This window comes from Corvus kubaryi, unplaced genomic scaffold (genome assembly GCF_017639235.1).
Source record: "Corvus kubaryi isolate FWS band 111438036 unplaced genomic scaffold, C.kubaryi_AGA036_p1.0 37199, whole genome shotgun sequence".
Taxonomy (NCBI): domain Eukaryota; kingdom Metazoa; phylum Chordata; class Aves; order Passeriformes; family Corvidae; genus Corvus; species Corvus kubaryi.
Genome location: NW_024581056.1, coordinates 728,234 through 753,040, shown reverse-complemented (window position 1 = coordinate 753,040; position 24,807 = coordinate 728,234). Strand labels below are relative to the sequence as shown.

The window sequence follows — 24,807 nt, the reverse complement described above, 5'->3', positions numbered from 1 at the left end:
TAATTTTGCTGCATACATAATGCACATTTTCAAACGCAATCTCATTTCTACTCTCTTTGAAATGTATAGCTTCAAAAGCTGGCTTTTAGTGGGACATGAAAAAGCGACAACAATTGTAAATGTTTTTAAAACTAAAAAGTAACAGTTGACTTTTACAAAGTTGCAGGAATATTTCTAACTGGTGTAGAGAGGTCTGCACTAATATAAAGATACAGCTACTGCACTAAGACAAAGAAACAATTAAGATATACTTACAGTCTTTTCCTTGGACATTCTTCTCAGTTAAAATACTTCCATTTATTTTTTGTATACTTACTTTGAACTCCATGGGAGCGAACTATTTTCCAGGTTTCCGAGGCTACCTCTTTCACATCCACTTGGTAGTGGTGAATGGGCACACCTCCATGTGAATCTGGCTTATTGAACGAAACCTTGGCAGTGGTTTGTGACAGCTCTAAAACTTGTACTCCATAAGGATTTGATGGCACATCTGAAAAAGTACAAATACAGTTTAAAAATCAGCAGCAACGAGATAGATCTAAGCAGCTGGTAATCTACCCACAAAAGTTTCCTTAGAGTCTTCAAGTGAGTAAAAAATAATATTTAATATCGTGCAATAATATTTGCGTTAGACAAGCTTTCTACTATAGAGCTGTAAGAAAACCACATTCATTTTCTTGTATGTTAAATTACTGCAAAAATATTTTCCATTTTTGCCTTTCTTTTATAATGTATTTTTAGTAGCTAATTTCATGATAGTCAAATGTAAAAGATCAGTTTGTTGACTGTATAACAATGTAAAAGAAAATAACAAACTTTAAATCAAATTTAACAAAAGAAACAGTTACAGCTAAATAGATCGTTCAGACTCTAAATTCTTTGAAATGAGATTATAACAAAGAACCTTATAAATAATTTGGCCATTTTATGGAATTCTGAAACACAGCTGAAAACATGAATCTCTTTTTCTTTTGTTGGAAGACTGGATTTCAAGCTACAAAAAAGATATATTAATGGAATATTAAATTCTCAGTTTAAGAAGTAATTCACAAAATAGGTTGAAAGAAACATTTTTTCTGAAATCAAAAGCAAGAGTATATCTTTCAAAGTAGGAAAGATCTATGAAAATAGAGCAGGTGTTTGTAGGTGTTGAAATGCTACATATGAAACAAAAGCAAAAAATAATATTGGGGTCAGTACATCTTTAAAAATAGAAATATTATTTATTTTTACAATTTATAATCAAACACATAGAAGTCAAAAGACTAGCTTTTCTAATTGTCCTACATTTTAAGGAGTTATAATCATAAAAAATTATATTGAAAATGCTAGGAAGAATTCTAATTCCATGGACAGAATACCAGAGTTTTGAAACACCATTAGAAATTTCTTTTCTGATCCATCTGAAAATGATTTGCATACATGCTTCCAGATTTGACATTGCTTTTGTCTCCATGTTATAAAGGATATTTTTGTAAGGACATGTCAGAATTTGAGCCAAAGTCTGTAATTTGGTGAGTGGGTAATGAACCATTTACATAAAATATTGTCTGTATTTGAAGGCTGTCAGACAGTTGTGAATAAAAAGAAATCAATCTGCGCTTCACCCAGCATTGGTACTTGAATGAAAATGAGAATAATCTATATCTATAAAATATTAAGGAACATATTTAACGATATATCCCGCCACAAATTCTCAGGAAAAGGACAGTGCCAAATCTGGCCTAAAGGGGCTAATTTGTACAACCTTTTAATTATCCAAAACTTAAGTTTTTTTGAGAAAAACATCTCTGTCAGTTGCCAGACTTGAATGTCTTTATGTGAGTATCATAGCTCCTACAGCTGGCATTTCTGATTCTAGGCGTCCTGAAACCTCCAATACTTGGTGTTCATTGGTTAAAACCAGCATAGATTTATTTACATGGATGAAAAATTGTAATATCTTTTACTTAAAGACACAACTATGTGAATCCATGACATTATAGATTTTAGTAGAATTCAAGTCTTAGCTAGAGGGATTCAAACCCTTTTTTATTCCAGGAAACACTCATCAGGGTGACGATTTTGCAAGAAATTTTCACTTTTCTTAGAAAGGGATTGGAGATTTGTGATCAGATAGAACATGACCAAATGTAACCAATCTGCTATGAATACATGAGAACACAGACCTGGGTTTTGGATCTGTTTCTAAATTGATCAAAGAGTTGGGGGTTTTTAGAAAAAAGAAATTATGTTCAAAAAACTTACAGACTTTTTTTCTGTGACCACGTAGAAGAAGAATGAATTATATGAGTTGTGTGTTAAGTCAGCATTCACCCCAAAATCAAGAGGAGGAGGTTTAGAACCAACTTGTGACCGATCCCTTTCCTTCAGATTCTCTTTGCAGCTGAGAGAAATACTTTTTTTTTCCTCAATATAGTCATTAAGTACATAAGCACCATTCTGTGTACAGATGCCTTCTCTCCAGAGCTTAAATAGCAGTTCTGAGAGGAATGGGAAAAATACGGAGTAAGAATCCTAGCAAAGCAATCCAGGACAGCCACAGCAAAGCAGAATGGCACTTTATGAGTCATGAGGATACCATAACTTGGGAAGATGATTATCAATATTCAGTAGTAAAGATGAATGCTCTTCGGATTTAATTGCAAGCTAAAAGCTGCTGTGGATACCTACAGTATTAAAAATAGCTTCTAAACGTCTAAAAATTATTTTTCTCTTGTTAAAAGTGTTCATAACAAACGAAAACATTTAGGGGATGAATGAATATCTAATATCATTCATGCAATTTTTATGGTAGTTTTTTTGGATGATACTTTAATAAGGCAAATCACCAGGGCTTCTGTCTGCATCAAAACATTTGGTCAGTGGTATGAAACAAAAACGTGTTATTTATATATCCACTCTGTTCTTGACCTTCCAAATCTTCAGGAGACCTCTTCTCCTTGTGTGTTAATGCCTGTGTATGATTAACTATAATAAGCACGTGTGGCAGTTTAAACTTAGTTCTATGGACCAGTTGCTAAACCATTGCAAAAGCTGGTACCGCCTCTGCGATTTACATATTTAAAGCACGAGCAAGCTCGAGAAGTTCCTTTTTTTCCCGCCTCCCGCAGAGGGGTGGCGAGAGAGGGGCTCCCCCCTGCCCGGGGCCCTGTCCTGGAGCGGGCCCGAGCTCCTCGCCGGCGTGGTGGTGGGGTAGGAGCGGCCAGGAAAGCCACCCTGGAGCCAGGAGCAGCCATGCGGCCGGAAAACCCCCAACTGAGCCGGGACCGCGCAGCAGAGACAGATCGGAGGCCGCCGCAGCTCCGCGTGGAGCTGGCGGGGCCGGCGGGGCCTCCCCACAGGCGGCACGATTGGCGCCGAACCGAGAAAGACACCACGCAGCTGGCAATGAGAAACATGCCGAGTTTTTCCTGGCACAGAGCCCAGACAGGAGACAAGATAACTTCTTAGCCGCAACTGAACAGGCACCAGTTTTCTTCCAGGCCATAGAGAAAGGAAAAGTGAGATTATGTGAGACGAAGCCAACATGGCAGCGCCAAGGTCAGTAAAGGAAGGGAAGGAGAGCATTCGCTCCTAGCGCCGGAGCATGACCTTGCATGCAATGGTGAGGACTGCAATACTACAGACTGTTTCTCTATAATTCATTGAAGTGCATGGGGGGATGCAAAGATCCATGCGCAGCCTGCAAAGAAAAAGTGCCCACGCCAGGTCGCATAAATGCTGTGAGAGGCTTTTAGAGATTGAAGAAGACAGCCTTTGCTTCCAGGCTGGAATAGCTTATTCTTAAAAGACTAAAACCTCATGAACCATTATGGCCCATGCTAGCAGTCGTGTGAAGACTGCTAGACCCGTGGTAGAGATTTTTTTCACTGGAGCAGCGGGCTGTTGTTTTGTGAAGAATCCCACAGCACAGCAGAAGAAACTCTTTCCTTAAACATAAAGACAGGAAAGGAAACACTGACCAAACTCCCATGTTTGTTTCCCTTGTGCAGCTTGGTAGAAAAAAGGATGTACTGAAAGAGAAAAGTGTTCTGAGATTGCACTTTAATTACTTTTAATTCTGTTAGTAATAAATCTTCTTTATACTGTAACTGTTCAAGTGTGGACCTGCTTTGCCTTGAAGTTTTTGTGTTTTCCTCAATAATCCTTATTTCACCTTATGAAAATGAAGTTTTAATTTCCCCTTCTCTGCTTAACTATAGTAGAGGCAAGTAAATAAATAGATTTCTTGGGGCTTGGCGCCTAACCAGCATCCAACCACGACAGCATGGCACAGGGAAGATGAAATCCTTCAGGAAGAACCTTATGTTCGCTACTGCAGATTCAAGTATCATTTCTGCCAGAGGAAGATATGATTCCAGTTGATAATAAGCATGAAATTAAGCTCCTTTGAAAACCCAGTATTATATTTTGCATAACTAGCACAATGCAATATGTTTAGAACTCACTGAAGTGAAAAATACATCCACAATACTATTTTAAATATGCATCTCACATTCCAAACCACCCACACGTGCAGGTGAGTTTCATGCAGTTTTCAAAGTTGAACTATATCACTTCTAAGGAAGAGAGTGAATCACCTGAAGAAAATGTAGCAGGAGGCACATTCCTGGTGAAAACCAAAACCAAATACTAGCAATGCCATCAGGATATAATAAATACCTACTAGGCAAATCTGTAACTTTTTTCCCCAAAGAAGATCAATAACAGCATAATGAACTGAATCTAATTCAGTAGTTCTCTAATGAGTATGAATTTGTTCGTGCAAGGTATACAGCCTTCTGGTCCTGATCCAGCTAAACATTCCCGCATTTGAGCTGTCTCCTGTCAGCCGCAATTACTTGGAGCATTGCCATGATTTTCATATTAGAATTGCAAGGCTTTTGGATCAATGTTTAGCAGGAGTGAAGAATAATTTGCAATGTTATGTACTCTGAAGTCTGCCTGGAAGGATAGAGCTGTGGATCTTGGTCTTTTTCCTTCTAAAACCAACGAGCATAATGAATCTTAGAGGAGTTTAGCTACTGGCAGTGATCACTAATTCATATACTATCACAGATATAAGTTGAAGGACTAAGTAGTAGAAAAAGGAAGGGATTTACTTTCTATGATTTAAAGATCACTTAGTGATAGCAAAGATTCCAGATTACTCCCTTAGAAGTTCCACTGCTATCTTTTTTTGTCATTATACTGCTGTCAAAACAAGAGATAATTCATCACCAGTTCAGCCTTTAAATTAAAGACATAAAAAGACCCAAAGAGTGTCAAACATTTAGTCAACTTCATTTTCTTTACACAGTATCTATTTCTCTGTTCAATATGTGACTACATTCATGTATGATGTTAAAGAATCAAAATCTAAAAGTATCCCCAAACAATAGGTGTAAAATTGCACTTCATGTATTTTGTACTCAGCACATAATGCTGGTTTGCACAAATGAACTTTGTGATATAATGGCCCAAGTTAAGCAGAATTAGTTTGGTTCCAAAAACAGTATCACAGCTGATAGAGAAGTACACACAGAATTATGAGTACGTATTTGTCTCCACTGATGTATAAAGCTCCTACAATTACGACCAAACTTGTTCAATAAATGACCACTTTTTATCACTGGGGATTTTCTTTTCAAGCTGTTTTTTGGATAGCTTTATGGAAGAAAATAACTCCCTCTCAGACTTTAGCAGTCCTGGTATAAACAGAGAAAAGGAAGTGATGCTGTGAGAGTGCGTAGTGGGCTCAGAGACTGATCTTCCAGATAGCTTGTCTCCTATCTCCTGTCGGTATGCTCCTACTGCTGTTCTCCAGCTTTTCCTCTCTCTGTAAATTTGGCATATATATTGACTGAAAATAACTGTGTCTAAATGCTGAACTTAAGTAGCACCAAGACATTGGCAAGGAAAGAGATGAAGCTGGGGACTAGACTTTTGGAGTCAAAAATCTCTATGGAATAGCTTGTGCTTGTATGTCCGTAGAATAGAAAAAAAAGCCTAAAACAATATTAGATCTATATAGATTTCTTTTGCCAAACTTCTGAGAGTTCTGGAAAAATAAGCATTCAGTTAGTAAATAAGACCACAGCTAGCAAATAAATACATAAATAATAAATTAAAATAAGACACATGCACACAAAGCAGAACACTGCTGCCATGTTGATATGCTGATTGAAAATATGTTGCTGTTTCGTTCATTTTTTAATAAAAATCCTTTAGCTGATGCTGCTAAGATGTGAATGGCAAGCTTTAGAACAGCAAGTTAGATTTTAGGTCTGCCCATATTTTGTGCAGACAAATGGGCTTTTGGCAGGATATGATTTTCTTTTTCATTATACTATTCTCCAGCGAAAATTAAGTCCTACTACTTTGATTTTCTTTTACCTGTGTGAAAATGCAAATACTTGGTGAAAAAAGGAACAACATCCATTAACCAGCAGCAAAGTTCCAGCATCAAAACTACAGAATAGTAAATTTCTAAATTTGATTTTGTAGTCTTTATCAGTTATCAAACAGCCTTTTCATATTTTGAGTATGACTTTATTCCATAAAACAGGTTACAGGATGCATTTTCTTTGAAGCTCAATTATTGTCTTTCCCATGTCTTCATTTGCTTTTGTTGTCATTATTTCCCATCCTCACTGATTTTCTGTGTGCACAGGATGCCTAAAGAATACCTAATTCAATAAAGTGGTGTAGGAGTCCTCAGTATCTAATGACATCATTGACTGTTTGTTTTTTAATTCCCTGTAATATTCCTGTAGAAAGGAAAAAGATAAGTCATAGAGCTATAGCAGATGTAGCATCTCTCATTTGCTCAGAGAAGCTGTGGATGCCCCATCACTGGAAGTGCTCAAGGCCAGGTTGGGCAGGATGTTGAGCACCCCGGTCTAGTGAAAAGTGTTCCTGCCCACAGCAGGACTTTTAAACCTTATGCCATCCCAGAATACAAGAAAGGAGGGGAAAGGAAAGTCTAGGAAGAGTAAGGCTATGAGATCCTTAGAGATGACTCATAGTTTACTTTTTACAGCTCTAGATTCAGCCCAGCTATACATCCAGCTATGTACAAAATCTATATTAATATTTATAAAAAGAGAAACCTTCAAAATTCTCATTTTGCTGTGTGTCACAACCTTAAAATTTACCATTTTAAGATATTAAATTACCCATTCCAATAACATAGTCCTAAATTACTGATGGCCATGTGATTTTCTATTTACCTAAAAAAGCATTTAAAATAATGATATTGAGACCTCAACAAAGCAGAAGGATGCTTTTCTAGTTCATACTGGCTCCCTGCATAGTGGTATTTCACATGAACTATAGATAAACTAGATTTAGACAAATCTAGGAATATCTCTGCTCATCTCAGGCTCTGAGAGCCATTGGGACAACCTGTCAAGGTGTCCTGGGTTGCCAAAATTTAAGCCTGACTTAAGATTAAAACCAGAGTGTAAGTAAAGTTCTAAAATACAAGTTGTGTCTGTGACATGAACCAATTAATTTGCAGTGGCAAGAAGTGACTGTGGTTATTTTCACATTCTATATTTTACTCACATAACATTTTAAAAGCTCAGGTAATGAAAAAGGAGGTCACCCATGTGGTATTTTTAAGAGTTGATCACAAGTCAGGTCATGGGCATGTCTGATTAAGCTTTCAACATAACTCTGAAGTATCTAAACAAGCCAGCATCTTCCAGAATGAAACCTCAAATACTCTGCAGCTTTTCAGTTGTTTTCAAAGGTTTAAATGGAATTCAGGCTGATTCAGTAGCTCTGTATAATCTGAGTGAACAGTTACGGTTTTCCTGTCATACAAAAACAGCTGTAAATTGCATATCAATTCTGAAAGAAATCTTCCTTTTTTTAACCATCAATAAGTCTAATTTCTTAAGGAAGGCAAAAGGAATAAAGATAATGGAATTGTGACAGTATGATTACTTTTTAAGTAGCAGTAAATTAATAAAAAAAGGTAGTTTGATTCTGCTGAAAAAGCAAAAGCAAAGCAGAAAATGGAACAAAACATGAAGGAACAAGTAATTCCTGCAGAATTTAAAGAGAAAACTATTCATAAAATGATCATCATTCGTGATCAAATTTACCCTAGCAGCATACTTTACTTAATACTGTCTCCCAGCTAGGAATTGTATTTATTTTTCCCTGACAGAGCCTTTGTAAAAGTATTCTACGCCCCAGCATTTGTATTTACAATCAAAGCCAGAAGGCAATGCTGGCTGCATTGAAATGCATCAAAATTATTTTATAGGCTTTAATATGGAAAATATCAATCATTAGGCCTTCCTAATCAACCAGAGTGAAGCAACTGATGAAATAAAACTAGGGAGAAAGATGTATTTGACATCTTACACCTGTAATTATTATAATGGTTTTATCCTCCATCTCCTGATTATTTTCCATTTCTAGCGGATGCCAGTTAAAGTGCAAAACTTGTAACAGTGAATTACATGTTTAGGTTTTTATTCTAAAAACAAAGTCTATTTAGAGGCAAATGCTAAAACTATCAATCTTTCAGGATACTGAATATTATGCATTATACTACGGAATATTATGCATTACATTACTGTATTATGCAAGTAGTGCATAGTAGTGAACAGTGACACCCCAAACCCAGTTTTTCCAGCCTTGCTCACTGTCACTACTAAAAAACCTGCTTTTGTTTTTTTCTATTTTCTGCATTTAACATCATGTAGAATATCTAAATATAGCTCAAGCTTTATATGATGTCTTCCCATCATTCCATTTATCCTGATTTACCTTTTTATGTTTATAACAACAATACATATTTTTTAAGTGTTCGTCAAGTTTTCTGAAGAATTGCCTGAAAAAAAAAATAAGCAAAACATTGCAGAAGTAAAGAATGTTAATCTGTTTGAAAAACTAGCATCAGTAACATTTCTGCTATAGTTGTATTAAAAAGCCAAAGAAGAATTATAGCTTGCTATTTGTTTTCCCTTGCATTTCCAGGGGTGGTCATGTGTGAATTTCCTGAAATAAAATGACAAAACATCATGTTCTTTTTCAATTAACATTTCAATGCTAATGTTTTCTATTAAAATTGATTAATTAATAAATTATAAAAGCAGGGGATATATACGTAGCTAAAATAATCATCATGTAGTATCATGCATTGTGATGAGATGTTGTTCTGTAAATCTAAGAGAAGAAAACAACATTCTGGAGACTATCTGGTGAAATGCTCTCCCAAGTGTATACATATTTATGAAAAAGCAGCCCACAGTGACAACCACAATATTTTCTCATCATTTTTTCTCCTGAGAGGTAAGACACCAGAGAGATGCAAGTGGGGATTTTCCTTCCTTTCCTATTATTTATGTTCATGGCTTCAAGAAAAGCTTTTTTTCTCGGTAGTCAAACATAGCTGTCAAAGGAAGGGAAGATCACACCACAGCTAACACCCAAAAAAAGTAAATGAAGGGTAATGGATCTTTTAAATGATGTAAAATTGTGGCTCATAGAAATTTGAACCCTACATTTTCCTATTTTAAGAAGCTCAGCACTTTTCAAAGTTCTTCAAAACCAAAAAAATATTATAGTAGGAATGTGTGCTAGTATCCCATAGAGATGATGGGAAAAACTTTCAAAACTATGTACAAATTCTAAGACTATTAATAAATAATGGGGTTTTACAATTCCTGAGACACCAAAAGAAAATAATTGCCCTATGGAGCAAAACTACACAAATAATAGCAGCAGACCAGACTGGATGTGCATGCTTCAGCAATGCTCCCCCAAAAGTCCTCCTGGTAGGAATCTAAAGTGTTTATTTTCTTAATAAAAAAAGAAAAAAAAAAAAAAGAAAAAAAAAAAAAGAAGAAGAAACTAGACCAAAACTTGCAACTAAAACATTCAGAATCTCTTGGAATATGTGTGTCCTAATGAAAAAGAAATATATAGATATAGATATAATTATTTCTATCAGTCCCTTCAAAGTGTTAGCCAGTCTGACAGTATGGGACCACCTGGAGGTTACACGATAAAAATGGTCCGTAATGACACATCCCAAGGGGTGTATGGCTCTCAGTGTGGCTGTACCTTTAGTACTGTCAACTGCATTATAACTCCAGAAATTTCATTAAAGTTGGCACAGTTTACACCATCTGAGTACAGAGGTCGAAATGTTTGGAGACCTCAAAACTGAGCAAGCGTTAGTCCATTCCACAAGAAAATATCATTGAAAGCACTGCTAAGAAACTCTCACTTGGTCTCAGTTAATAGTTATTTCTGCCAAAGAACAAACATACAGTCGGATTTTTCTATTTCCTTAAACAGCAATAGGACATAAAAATAGTCAGACATTCTGTAACAATATCGTAGAGCTTAAATTATTTCAATCTAGCACTCCAGGTCAAACTCTTTTTTTAAATAACTAGAAGTGCAAACAAAGATAGAAATTCTTTGCTGCAGTATTTCAGTCTTTTGTTATTATTAGTTTATCAAGAAAATACAAGGGAGAAAAAGGAAAAAAATAATTTCCAAATTCCTTCTTACTTTTACTGCCTGCAAACCATATGTCTCGGCTGAAGTAATAAAAATACATTGCTATAAATGTAGGATATAGTAAGAGCAAAGGAAAAAAGGTTAGACTAATTTTTTTCAAATTTCAGAAGGCCTTAAAATTAAATCAAAAGAAGATTCATATTCAGAGGGAATTGGTTTATTTTACTTTATATTGCAGCTCAGCTCTTAGACAAATTATCTGCAAAAAGTCCACGGAATAAAATAAACAGAGGATAATGTGTCTGAACTTAGTGTTGATTAAAGTAGGAAAAAATATTTAAAGAAAAAGAAACAAAATTTTAACTTACCAGCTTGACCAAGTGTATACTCCTGATATCTTGTTCCAATTCTGTTTGTGGCTGTACAATTATACCGCCCAAAATCACTGTCAGATGTGGGAGCAATCTTTAAAATGAATACACTTTGTAAATATTAGTTGCTAATTAAATATAATTTCTTTTTTTTTTTAATCAGAAATTCAAGTATGTTCTCCTTAACCAACATGCAGATGTGTTCTCACTTCAACATATCTAGTCTCCATATATAGACCTAAATACACCTTTTTTCATGTTTAACTCCCCCTTCTCAACTTCAAATGAGGAAATCTGATAATGGAAAAAAATTACATTGTTCATCTTTATAATTTCACCTTTAAACAATAAAAAAACCCCTAATAAACTGGCACTTACTGGATAGTCACTTTAATTTTCAGTCTTAGCTTGATAGTTTAGTTTTATATCTATTTATGGATTTTTTTTCTTCCAAGAAATGCAAATTATATTTCTGTTGGGTGCAGTTGGAAAAGTGAGCACAAGCCATTCAAATATGGATTATTTTCTAACTACTCATAAGAAATGTATAGATAAATCAATTCATATACAGTTGGTTGTTGTTTTTGTTCCTTTTTTAAGAGTGTTACATATTCAACTGTAGTCTTAGCCTTAAATACACTCTACAGTACTCACAGTGCTGCCAAACTGAGGACAAAATTATCTTCTGCCACCGTGTTGATTTCCATTTTAAGCCTTACCTCTAGAATCAGCTTTCTGCCTGTACTGTAGGTCTTCAAATGAGTTGTATTTTTTACAGGTAAAACTGATTTTCCTCTTTTCCACTGAACTGAGGCAGATGGGTTTGCTAGCACTTCACAGCTTATATTGATGGGATTGCCTTCCCAAGAGTAATACATGGTTTGATTTGACACGAATGTTGGAGCATCTGGAAAAAGGAAGTAATGCACAAGTTTATTAACTGGTTTAATAAAACAAGACATATACCCATGTCCAAACTTTCATGTTCACTGAGAAATTCCAATTGATTGTTGTGTTAGTTTATTATGGAACACGGAAGTATTACATTCCACCTTAAGTTCATCAGGCTTTTATCTTGGTAAGTTTCTCCTCTCCTGAAATTGTTTCAGCTGAACTTCTCAGGAAAGAGAATACCTGTTAAATATATTTAACATTAGGCAATATCAGGCCCTTGAAAGACACTCAGAAATAAGGAAGAGCGTTTCCTCTTGAGGATGACAAATTTTCAGCCAGACCCTGCTACCACAAAGTGAGGTGACCTAAAAAACAGATATTGTCTGTTCATGTGCTGATTTTATAGTGTCTTCTTTTGCTATGGAGAAATTACATTCACTCAAATTTTCTTGTGCTATGGCTTCACCCATTTCTCACTGGAACTTTATTATCCTTTATGAAATCTTTCCGAAGAGAGATGCTTATTTGTGGAAGTAAACCTTTAAAAAATAGTAAAAGAATACCAAAAATGATGCAATGTATTCTATCTACCACAGAAAATACATTGTGTGTACACTATTTAGGACAACCTTTATATCAGTTCCTTATGAAATTATCAAGCTACAGCCACAGAAAAAGATGGTGTGTTTTTCTTACAAACCTGACTGTAAATGGCTGCATTAAACATATACCAAACACTGAGTCTGACACAGAGGAAATTGCTGGTTTGCCAGCTAACTGTGATCTTCAGACCACAGTGCCACTAAGTGACAAGACCTGTCTCTTCTATTTACTATTTCTCTGGAGAGCAGGAAGTATAGTTTTCTCTATAAATGAGAGGGGGTAGCCTTTTCCCACCTCTTCTTATGTCTTGGGTGAACAGTGCTTTTTTTCTATCAAATATTGATTTGTATTTTTTCCCTAATTTCACTGTTATTATCTTTTAAGAGTATTTAAAAAAATATTCTTTATTCAAGGAAACTCCCTTAGTGCTTTAATTCCAAAAGGGAATTTATTAGTTACAGCTGTTGTAATGGAATATCTTTTTAATATCTAAGGTGTATACATATACATTTTTGTTTTGATAAATAGCTCCTAAATGTTTCCAGATGTGTCTCTGGAAAATCTATTCTAGTCCTCTCACATATAGCTTAATATTAGGCAACAAAATTGCTAATAGGTCTATCAGAGACCAGAACTGAGCATCTTTAAGTATGAAGTAAAATTTTGCTTCAGGAATGGTTAAAAACAGCTGGGTTTTTTTTTTCTTTTTTTTTTTTTCCTGAAGTGCACATTTTCTTCTTTCTCTTTTTGGCTCTGTTGAAAAGCATAACTTTTTTGATGACATATGCTGCTGCTGCATGTAGGCATACAGGCTTTGAGCAAAAAGAACTGTTATCAATAGAAGTTTTAAAGCACAGATCAAAGCCGCTACATTGCTCAAGGCCAGCACTCTCTCCTTTAATAACTGTTCAGCCCTTATTTTTGTGGAAAAACAAGAATTTTCATCTAAATAAGTAAAGCTTGCCCGGCTGTGAATTTATTTACCAGACACAGGAGCTCATCTTTCTGCTCCAAATGTTTAATAAGTAATTCTAGTGATCTTGATTTTCACAGACCTCTAAATACCCCATATTTCATCAGCTAAACAGTTTAATGCAAAGAACAGACTATCAAAGAGTCTTCAGAGTGTGACATCTCACACTAGTGGAGAATATGAAGAAAAAAGCAAACTGCCTAAGTGTGTTTCATGGTTTTCTGTGGTCAAGAATCTCAGAACACCAAGGGTCAGAACCTTGACTTTTCCTCTAGAAATGAAGTTCATGGTGGGAATCACTTGTAGGAAAACTGTACAAACTTATTTCTGCATGTTCAATAGATGGATCAACAGCATGTTCAACAAACAGATTGGAAATCTCATCACAGTCTTCATGAGGTTCCAAATGTGGTTATTTCACAAATTTTATGTAAGCACTGTCTCCCAGTGTGCAATTTCCCACAGTAAATTCACTCTATTTATGAACACTGCCATGAATGTTGAAGATTGAAAGATACTCTGAATCTGAGTAACCTTCCTTCCTGGATAACATTATGTGGTTTGATGCTCTCTGTTGATTTCAATACACATATGGCAAACTCATATCCTATTTTAACACTTACAAATGAAAAAGTAGTGTAAACTCTTACACTGCAGATAAAAGCATTTAAGAGAATAGGGACTTCCCATTCAGACTTCTCTCTCTTCTAAAGGTAGATTTTGGATGCCCATAGTATCTATTTGTTTATGTTTTAAAAGAATAGGTGAGTTATGGACTGCCATCTATACAAAACTACAGGTATTAACAGTCATAAATACAATAAAACACAAATAGGACTAAAAGTGTGTCAAATAAAGATATATCCCCAAATAAACAACTCACAATTGCAAAGTATTCACCTCAAAAAAGGGGAAATGGCTTTGCAGCCATTTCCCTAGCAGTCAAGTGCTCCAATATACAAAAAAAAAGAAGACTTGTGCTAATGACTTGATTCACTGAAATTCACTGAATTTATCAGATGATTTTTGATTTCCTAGTTAGAAGCAGATTAAAATGCCTGTATTGATGTTTTACAAAAAGAATATAATTCTGAAATATTTTCCTTTTTACAGTACAAATAAAAGATAGTTTACATTTCTTATAAAACTAAAAAATTGAGTTGAAAGGGGAAAATTTGTTTATAAAGAGAACTTGTTTTTTCTTGTATGCGCTTCATGACTAACTGCAGTTTAGTATGCTTAAATGGTTACAGAATTAGTCTTTATCAAACATAAACACACATTATATTTAATTTCAAACAAAGCATGAAAAATAACAAACCTTAAAGCCAAGGCTTTGAAAACATATGGCTGACTATTTTATATGTCTACAAAACCTGGTTCCATCAGTTTTATAAAATAACTAACAAACAAATTACATTAAAAACCAGAGTATTTATCAAACAGTTCTATAAATTGAAAATAAATGGAAACCAAGTAGAAATGAGAAGGTGGTCCTTCTCATAGGTTTACATATGTTAAGGATCTTTAACTGCAATATATGTACTGTTTAAAAAAATAAAAGATTCAGTAGAAATCAGTTAGAGAATTAGAACCATTAAAAATTAATAATGTGCTCTGCTTAGCTTCTATGTAATTGAGAATTAATTTACACCTGACAAAATTCAATGCAGGGTACAAATGAACTGTTCCTTTTAAGCATTTTTACATAAAGTACTACCAGTTAAGATGACATATTAGAGTTCTAAACAGATAAGTAGAAGTAGGAGCTTGAATACACTCCATTGGAAAAAAAAAAAAAAATCAACCCTCAGGGTATTTCTTAAATCTGAACTTTTAGCACTTTACTGAAAACGAAACAAATAAAACCCCCCAAAACTGAAAAAAGATATAAAAGTTACCACTGATATTATTTTATTTATTTATTTATTTTATTATTTAATAAATGCACACAATATCATAGAATAGCTCAGGTTACAAAGGACCTTAAAGATCCCCCAGTTCCAATCCCCTGCTATGGGCAAGGACACCTCCCACTAGACCAGGTTGCTCAAAGCCCCATGCAACCTGGCCTTGAACACTTCCAGGGATGGGTCATCCACAGCTTCTCTGGGCAACCTGTTCTAGTGCCTCACCACCCTCACACTAAAAAAAATTTCTTCCTAAAATCAAATTTCTAATAACTCTTTGTTTAAAACCACTGTCCTTGTGCTATCACTAAGGTTAAAAGTCTCTCTTTCTTATAAGCCCCCTTTGCACACTGAAAGGCTGCACTTCTCCTCGGAGCCTTCTCTTCTCCAGGCTTATCAACTTCAACTCTCTCAGGCTGTCTCCATAGCTGAGGTGCTCAGGACCTCTGATCACCTTTGTGGCCCTCACCTGAACCTGCTCCAGCAGGTCCATGTGTTTCTTGTATTTGGTGTCTCAGAGCTGGATGCAGCACTGCAGGTGGGGGTCTCACAAAAGGTGAGTAGAGGGGTAGAATCACTTCTCTCGACCTGCTGGCCACGGGGCTTTGGATGCAGCCCAGCATGTGATAAAGTTCATAAGGTTTTATGGTTTGGCTATGAAAGATTGAGTATTATTTTGGAGAGATGAGGCAATCCAAATGAAAAAGATGCCTTGAAGGAACAAAGACGTTATCACAAAGATACAAAACTAAACAAAACTATTCTATGAGTGTATGATTCTGTAAGAAATTTTAAATTCAGAATGATGCTATGGCACCAGCATCAGCTAAACTCAAGCTGTTCATTTTCCCAAACAAGAAAGAAATTGACAGGTCAGCACTCCAATTAGAATGAGTTCTGGATAACCTGTGTAAGAAAATTATTGAAGAGAAGCAAATTCTGACCTGAAAGCTTTCTCTAGCATTTAGATATCCTTGTTAGTTATAATGTCCAGGAACAGTGATTCAAGAACAGACTAATACATCACCTGCCTTATCCAGAAGGTAATTAAATTACTGACGACAAAGATCCAGCTCTGGTGTATGTTTGGTGCCCTACACAAAATTAGATATAGCAAATTACCTGATTCAGTACATGTGTCCAGACAACTATAATGGAAAACTGGTGTGCAGAATCAGATTTGCACTTCTTAATTTAAGAACATAGGTTTTAAAACTTTTGGCTATTTGTTCCCTGGGAACATATAATAAAAATATGTGACAGATTGTCAGGTCTAAGACACTGGGACATTTCCTGCAGTACATTATTGGAAGTCTCTCTCTAAGATGATTAATGCTGGCATAAGTTTCCCATCATCAAGGACTTTAATAAACCGCATCCTCTGGCAAATCTAGTACTGTCCTTGCCATCGATCCTGTAAAAGTGCCTCAATTTTTTGTAACTCTGCCACAATTTAGTTAACAGCCATCTATCTTTCTCTTGTATTTTCTCCCTCATACCTTTTTCAATAGTTAATATTTTAAAATGAATAGCTCTTCCTTGGATATGAAGTAGAAGAACCTCCATAGACAAGTACAGTAACTGTCATATATTCATTTGGAAGAAGAAATAATATTAGAAAGACTTCAAAAATGTGGTTAGGTGACTATATTTTAATCTATAATCATCCTTACAAGGAAAATAGGAATTGGATAACTTCAGGATTACTAACTTTCACTTTACTGCCACTATCGCAATCATGCGGCTTTAAGAAAAAATATCCAAGACCTGCATAGGAAGTTTCTACATAGAAAAGCAAATTAAATTCATCATATATTGGTTTTAAATTGCCATGATTATTAGCTAAAACCAGAGGGGTCCTTTTGTCTGGAATCCACCCCATGATTTCAAAAGTTTTGAGAGGTACATGTTTCTTTCACAGCAAGTGCAGAAAACACCACAGTTCCTGTAAGATTTCCTTTCCCCTGCCCCATTCTCTTGCTTCCTCTCAAAATTCATTAGAATATGACTTTGATATTCAATAGTATGATGCACTATCAACTGATTCTACATTTTATGAAGAGTAAGAGCCCCCTCCTACTGGCAAGCAGTACTAGTTCCTGGAAACCTTGACTGGGATATTATTTTTAATATTCAAACAACATACCAATTGCTCCATTTCCCTAAGATACATTTTGCTAGATGCAAAGCATGTTGATAATTGCACATTGAATAATGGTGGGCAATGAATGCATGTATGGCTCAGGTGCTTGGTACTGCCAGAGTTGCAGAAATTCAATGTACCTATTTTTCTTTGAATTTCACTTGACATTAAGGAATTGTATTTAACTTTAAAAGCAAACACAAAAGCCAAACTAAAGCCCCAAGAAATTTTAATTTCATAGAAATGTCTGCTTTGAATTGATGTATCTCTCTAAAATTACCTAAACTAGTTTAAATTAGGAGAAGAAATTATAAAGAAAACATAGCTAAGTAAAGTAAGCTAAGTCTGCCACTAGTGATGTATAAAATAAACTGTTTGCAGATGTCTATCAATCATTTTGTATGCCTGTAAATCACCAGCACTGGCTATCAGATCTAGCACAGGAAGACTCCCCCTACAGATCTATCTCACTAGCAGCAATTTTCATTTTAGTAATAAAATCATCAAGTGCTGCCAAGTGTTAACACATTATTCTTAAATGGTACCAATTTGTACCAAATTTTCAACTGTTACATGTATTCCAAGACAGAATTACTGGAATAATTTGGTATGGCCTGACTTCTCCATCAAATATCAGATGACGTAATTCTCTTATAAGCAGAAGTGAAAAACTGCAATGCTTTTCTCAAACCAAGATCCTAATCCCATCTTTCTTCTTGTCCTACATGTCACATTTTCAGAACAAAATCCAGTCTTTACCTTCCACATGTTACTACCTGTCACCCTTACCTCCACAACCTGCCTCCTTATTGATACCATCCCTCCATTCTCTAATGTCTCTATGTCTCTCTCTCATACATTCCTAAATCCTAATAGCTGCTGTATGGAGCAAGAACTCTTAGCCTTTTCATCTCTTTACTTAATTTTTACATGCAGCGATGTCCAGAAAGCAACAAATAAAATCTCTAGAAACTTGTTTTGTTCAAGTTTCAAATTTTCAGCATGACACTTATCATATCACCTGATTATTTTCTTCATTATACTCAGATGCCTTGATTCTGCTTTGATGGATCTATCTTGGAGGTACAGAAAGGGAAAAGGCCACTATGCCTTTTTTCATTCACAGGTCATCACTGTGTAATATAAACTACATTTTGTGTAGTATATAAATACTTGTGAAACCATTTAAAGTTTATCACATTAATTATCAATGTAAATATTTAACATTGTTAGCCTGTAAGACCAACTCCCGAAGTAGAACCATCCTCAAGGAAGCATCAGAAAATTCTTCCTTGTTTTTTCCTTTTTTTTCTACCTTTACTTTTCACAATTGCATATGTGAAAACTTATGTCAGTAAGAAAAGATGTTGAGGCATATATACCTATTAATGACGGAATTATTAGAAGTGAAACAAAAAAAAAGGCAGATTATTTTATTTATTAAAAATTGTGTTCTTCTATTAAGAGAAAAGTGGCTAACATTTTATTAAAAATCTACTTTAAATTATATCAAGTTAATTGCAAGGTTAACCAGATCATGTAGTAGAGAGCTCTCTTCGGTAAAAATTTATGAGAAATTTCTAATATGAATATCATGTGTAACAAGTCATTAACATATATTTAAGGAAAATATTTTTAGGATGGCATTTTTGTTTCAAAGTATTTTTACAGGCTTTTGGGCTAAATAATAGGTAGATTTATTATATAGATGAATAATTTCTCCATTTTACCACACTGTTGTAACATCAGAAAAAGACAATGGATGCATTAATCTCTGCTTCACTATGGGAAATTTGGTGAGATGGTTTCGGAAAGTGACTTTATGTAATAAACGTCATCTTTTGCACAGAATTCAACTTTCTTATCCCCTTGAAGTCACTGCAATGGCATACTAAACTTCCTTCTGTGCAAGTGCACAAGGTAGTCAAAGAAGGAAAATGGTAAATCTTATAACTGACATTCATAATATGTCAAAATTACCACACTTATTTAGTGATGTTAAAGATTGACCTTTTCCATATTTGCTTTTTCATTTTAACCTATAAATTTGACAGGAAGAAATGTAACTAAAGCAAATAGTATTTTATTAGAAAAAATGGATTTTTTTCTACAGTATTTCAATATTTTACTTCTCTTGATTATTTTTCCTGTAATTTTTTTCTGTCCTAGGCCATATGTGTATTTATTAGTTTTGTGTGTTGGCTGTAATGACAAAATAGATCTGGGTCCTCATGACTAATGGATGAAGGAAAGGTGTAAAGAAGACAAAGCCAGGTTTTTTCAGTGATGTCCAGTGACAGGAAAGAGGCAATGCCTTCCAGCTTCAACAATTCTGTGACTCTGTGAGTAGTGATGGGATGTTGCTGCACTGGTTTCTGTTAAAAGAAACAGAATCCAAACAAATCCAAAGTATGAACTGCTTGAATTTATTATGATTAATGATAGCAGTAGGCAGCTGAAACTTTTGTGATGTTTATCACAACATTGAGGTTTCCCAGAGAACCTGTGGATGACCCATCCATGGAAGAGTTCAAGGCTAGTTTGGAGGGGCTCTGAGCAACCTGGTCTACTGGAAGTCGTCCCTGCCCATGGCAGGGGATGTTGTAACTGGATGACCTTTAAGATCCCTTCCAAATCAAACCATTCTATGATAACATTTCTGACATCCTGTACACAGTAGTAGCATTTTTACCAATTGAAAACCTTTCTTCCTTGAAGGTAAATATAATTTGTAGCTCAATCTGTTGAACCCACTCTTAAGTAATTTTGTTATATATTTTTTTGTGAAGGTATAAAATTAAATTGCATGAATCGAAAGCATCGCCCTCAACTGCAGTGCAATACAGCTAACACACAACAAAGCAAAAGAATAATCAATTCAGGAAACCAAGTTCAATATGGCAACAGTAATGAGCTTGGTTTCAAACTGTGGCAGGGAATAAAAACAAACACAAAGGAAAAAAAGACTGTTATTGATGAGCAATACAATAGTATAAAAAATACTGCACAGTTTTTTTTACAGGTAAAGACTATATTGCACATGCCGTATGATTATTTTTATTTTTACCACTCCAAGTAGATACTTAACTAGTAAGTAATAAAACTACAAAAAATCATGTTTGGATGAAAAGCAGTATTTAGAAAACTTCATATTTCTGCAAGACACTATAAATTATTTAAATGCATTTTTTAGAAATTGCTTTCTAAGACATCATTTTATCAACTACTCACATGGCTGATCTCATACAAAAATGTACCATGTTACTCAATGCAATATATTTGTCACAGATGATTCTATCTCAAAACACTACTCTTTTGAGTACTGTGAGGAAATAGGCATTTTTGGACCATCCAGCATATCTAATAGCTGCAGTATCAGTATTGAAATTGAGAGATTTAACTAAAACAGTGATGTGAAAACTGGTAAATCCAGCTAAAAAGGTCTCTTAGTCAGGATGCTTCCTGGATAGCGTATGGGAAAACAGAGAATTTTCCAAAGGACATAGCTTAGCCTTTTCTCCAATAAAAGGAGTACTGTCCACAGGAATTTGCACCTGGTGATACAGAGCAGTCAGAAACAGTAGCATCTTACATAACGTGTACACCTGGGAGGACAAAATTAAGTGAGGGCTGTGAAAACTTCCGACTGGTTAATGACAGTTTGAACACAACGAAGGGAAAACTGTAAGGCCGCATAGACAGTCTTTCAAGGATCATAAATGTTGCTCATTACTGGCTTGTTTAAAGCTTTTCCAACTTAGTAATGATGTTAGGGCACCCTAACTAAGAATAACAATGTGATGAAAGATGAGCCAGCACACTGAACATGTCAAAATTAAGATTTTTCTTTCTCCAATGCTAATTATGCAATGAAAAATTTGTGAAACCCAAGAACTAATGTGTTCTCTCATCACAATTTTTCTTTTATTCAGGTGTGTGTATTGCTTTTAAAGACAAAAAATTACCATTTAGAAATGTAAACATCTGTATAGGAAAACTAACTTTGAGACACCTGATACTGTATGTAAAATCAAGTTCACTAGGGTTTATACATTTAGCTTCCTCAGGCTCTCTTGAAAATCTCATCTTAGTATATGGCCTGCTTTATCTTTTTTATGGATTTCTCTAATGTTTTTTATTTAAAAGAAGAGTTATTTCTCTGTCTATAATAAATATGTAGATAATAACTATAGGCACATCTTAATGTATTCCACCACAAAGGAACTTTTCAATTGATTACTTATTATTACTATCATCCAATACACACTAGGACTCATATTTAAAACCAAATTTTGCAGTTAATGAAATCTATTAATAAGTAATATTTGAAAATGGTATTTTATATTGATGTAATTTTGATTTATTTTTCATACTTTATATAAGGAAAATTAAACATAACAAAACACAAAGATGACTTTGTAGGAAGAAATCCTTAAAAATGCCCCCACGTTCCCTACAATTCATGTCTGCTCAGCATTTCCTTCAGATAAAAGTCAGGGTTAACTGTGTCCAGTTCGTATCAAACCTGGTAATGTCTTCCTGTCCTGGAGAACTGCTCTTATCACCAGGAGCAACCCCAACAGAGAACAAGGATAAAGCATGGAAATTCTGTGCAATCCTACTGTCAGTTTAAATCTCTGATAGGGGTCAGTAAGTAAAAAGATGAGACAGTGGCAGAGAGCACTCTATGCCTTCATTAGGCCTGTTTGACTGAGCTGGCATTTAAGGATGTGATGGAAACAGTTTCCTCTCCTGACTACACAAACTGTCAAATAAATAATAAAATATAAAGAAAAATGCTGTATTTTTGTTACTAGCTCACAGAAGGGCATAGCTGCATTGTTTATTTTCATCTAGAAACTGGAGAACAATATCAATAATTAAGTCCTGCTTATTTATTTATATTTTAATTTTGAAATAGTTATTAAAGGTTTATATGAGAATATTTTTAAAAATAATAAAAATTTCTGTTAAAATGGCTTAACTACAAAAGTGAGCCATACCTGAATAAATTCTCCTCAAAACTTGTTCGGAAGAGAACAAAACCAAAATAATGGAGGAGAAAAATGTAAAATTTTGAACGGTTTTATGCAATTTTGTAAATGAATATTTGGGAAAAAAAAATCTAAAAGCCTTGATAGCAATGTCAGTAGCTGCAATTAATATGCTGAAGAAATGCCTCTTGGAAAATATTACAAGGAAAATCAAATTTATTCAATAGTGACTTAACAGAATCCCCCCATTTTTACTAGTTCACTACAAAAATACAAATTAGTTGTTTAGTTTTTGAACCTGAACCTTTTGCTGAAATTCCCCAGCTTGGAACTTCTGAAGTGCCATAACTGGAATGACAGATAACCATGACACTGCTTCATAAAGGAAGGTATTGGGGAACTGGGGAAAGGACTGTCCGCGCTTTGGACAACCCCATGGAAATGGGGGCAATGAGGTGCTGAAAGATTCTTTGAAGGGGCTGTTTTCCTTTGAAGGGAAGTTTATGGCAGAGACCAGACTGATGGGAGATGAGGCTGGAAAGAGGCACTTCCTCCTGGGGACATTATTTTAAAGAACAGGAGAATTCTTCACCATTAAACATGTATTTTCTTTCCTGAGCAAGACAAATAAATTATATTTGAAGCTCATACACCAGTGCAAAGTTATTTGCAAAGGAAAGCAAAAAATTTCTCACTCTCATTAATCAGAGTATGAGACAAACCTATATTGTATCACCCCAGAAATACCTGCTTTGCATCATAAAACTACGTGACTTAAAGGAATTGAGGAAAGTTGTATTTCTGTTATTCAAACAACACGTGTGCTGAAAAATAATTACATTTGGGTTAAACCTCACTATCAGTTAAGTATTTAAAACTTAAAACTCCAATTTTAGTAATATCATAATAAAAATCTTGTGTTATACATTAAAAATAATTGTTACAATGTGTGATTTCTCTGATGATAGAATAACATTTCTGTATTCTTTATAAACTGTGTTTCCTCAGAGGATTTTAGACCGGTAGAAAATTTTGTGCTGTATCAAAAACTGTGTCTACCAAAGCATAAATTCACATTTGATTGTTCCCACAGACATTCAAAATTAATTCTGCCATGCCATAATAATAAGACTATGTTCCTTTTAAATTCTTTTCACCTCTTCTAAAACTTTTACTCGGAAAGGAGTCTTAGGTTAAAATAATGTATTGTGTTTCATAACGTGGTGCAACATACCTCTCTCTTCTGAATACAAAACATATTAATATTTAATGTTAAAGCATAGCACCAACACAACCATAATCAAACCATGTATTTCATATCATTATGTGTAGAGTCAGCAAGATTTTAAAGAAACTTCACTTAATTTGCATATTTATCTAGGTTTTTTTTCTTTTATATACATACAAAAAATTATCATTGCACTCATTAAAGAAAACAAATATAGCAAATTAAGATTTATTTCTTAGGTCTTCTGGGTTGGCAAATCTCTCCATTCTTAACACCTAAAAATTCTTTTGACCATTCCTCATTTTCCTTTCAGATTTATATTCTATGCCACAATGCATTGCTTCCCTGCCAAAAAAGAACACACAGCTGTATAGTGAAAGCACTTTCAGAACTCCTCAGGAAATCACTCCGTGGTCTGCAATCATTACTTTTATTTCTGTGCCACAGAATCCTATTCCAGCTTTTATCTTCCCACTGGAAAGAATTTTTCTGTTCAAAGACTAAGTTCAAAGAGGCTCACACAAACTCTATTGGAGACATAAAAAAATTGTATCAGGAAAATTCCTAGATAAATGGAAAAACAATGAAATAAAAAAGAAGGATGTTTATTTGCTTGTTTTCATTTTTTGAAGACCTTGGCTCGTGAATTTGAAGAACAGTTGAAGAAGCAATTACCTGATGAATTTTTTTTATATTTCAGATTTATATCCTCTGAATGGCTTCTCAAGCATCAGACTCTTCTAAGAAAAAATAGTCTCCTTTTCTCCTGGATAAAATGCAAGAGCTTGGAATAAAGACAATCTCTAAAAGAGATTGTTACAAACATGGTAACTCCAGGAGGGGTTATAATAGCGGCTAGAGACCTTTTAGGGATTAGTAAATCAGAGGACTCAGAAACAAAAACCAGTATTTGTTGAATCTTAGAAGGTTAAGCCCAAAGCTGAGCTGCTGCTCAAATCAGCCCTTACTTTATCCCACTGAATACTTTTCATTCCCAGTGGTTTCAGCTAGCCCAGAGACTTAAAGTTATTAAGCTCAGCCTTAAGTTAATGGATAATACCACTGGAATATGATTTCAGAAGAAATCCTGTCCTACTTAAGTCACCAACACACCAACAAGGCTCTTGTTAATTTCAGAAAAGACAGGATTCTTCCACAGAATAATGAACTACAGGACATGCTTTCTTCATTTATACAAGTTTAATCATGAATTACCGT

The 24,807-nt window shown here is 34.8% G+C and overlaps 1 protein-coding gene across 2 annotated transcripts in view; it reads right to left on the bottom strand.

Moving 5' to 3' along the window:
* NCAM2 (neural cell adhesion molecule 2) overlaps positions 1–24,807 on the bottom strand; it is a 281,727-nt gene that overhangs the window by 71,050 nt on the left and 185,870 nt on the right. For both annotated transcript variants that reach the window (XM_042022335.1, XM_042022337.1), the window contains exons 10-12: positions 11,564–11,751; positions 10,842–10,938; positions 317–490 (exon numbers count right to left, since the gene is read on the bottom strand). In XM_042022335.1, the coding sequence (XP_041878269.1) occupies positions 317–490; positions 10,842–10,938; positions 11,564–11,751 (459 nt within the window). The remainder of the gene's footprint in view (positions 1–316; positions 491–10,841; positions 10,939–11,563; positions 11,752–24,807) is intronic.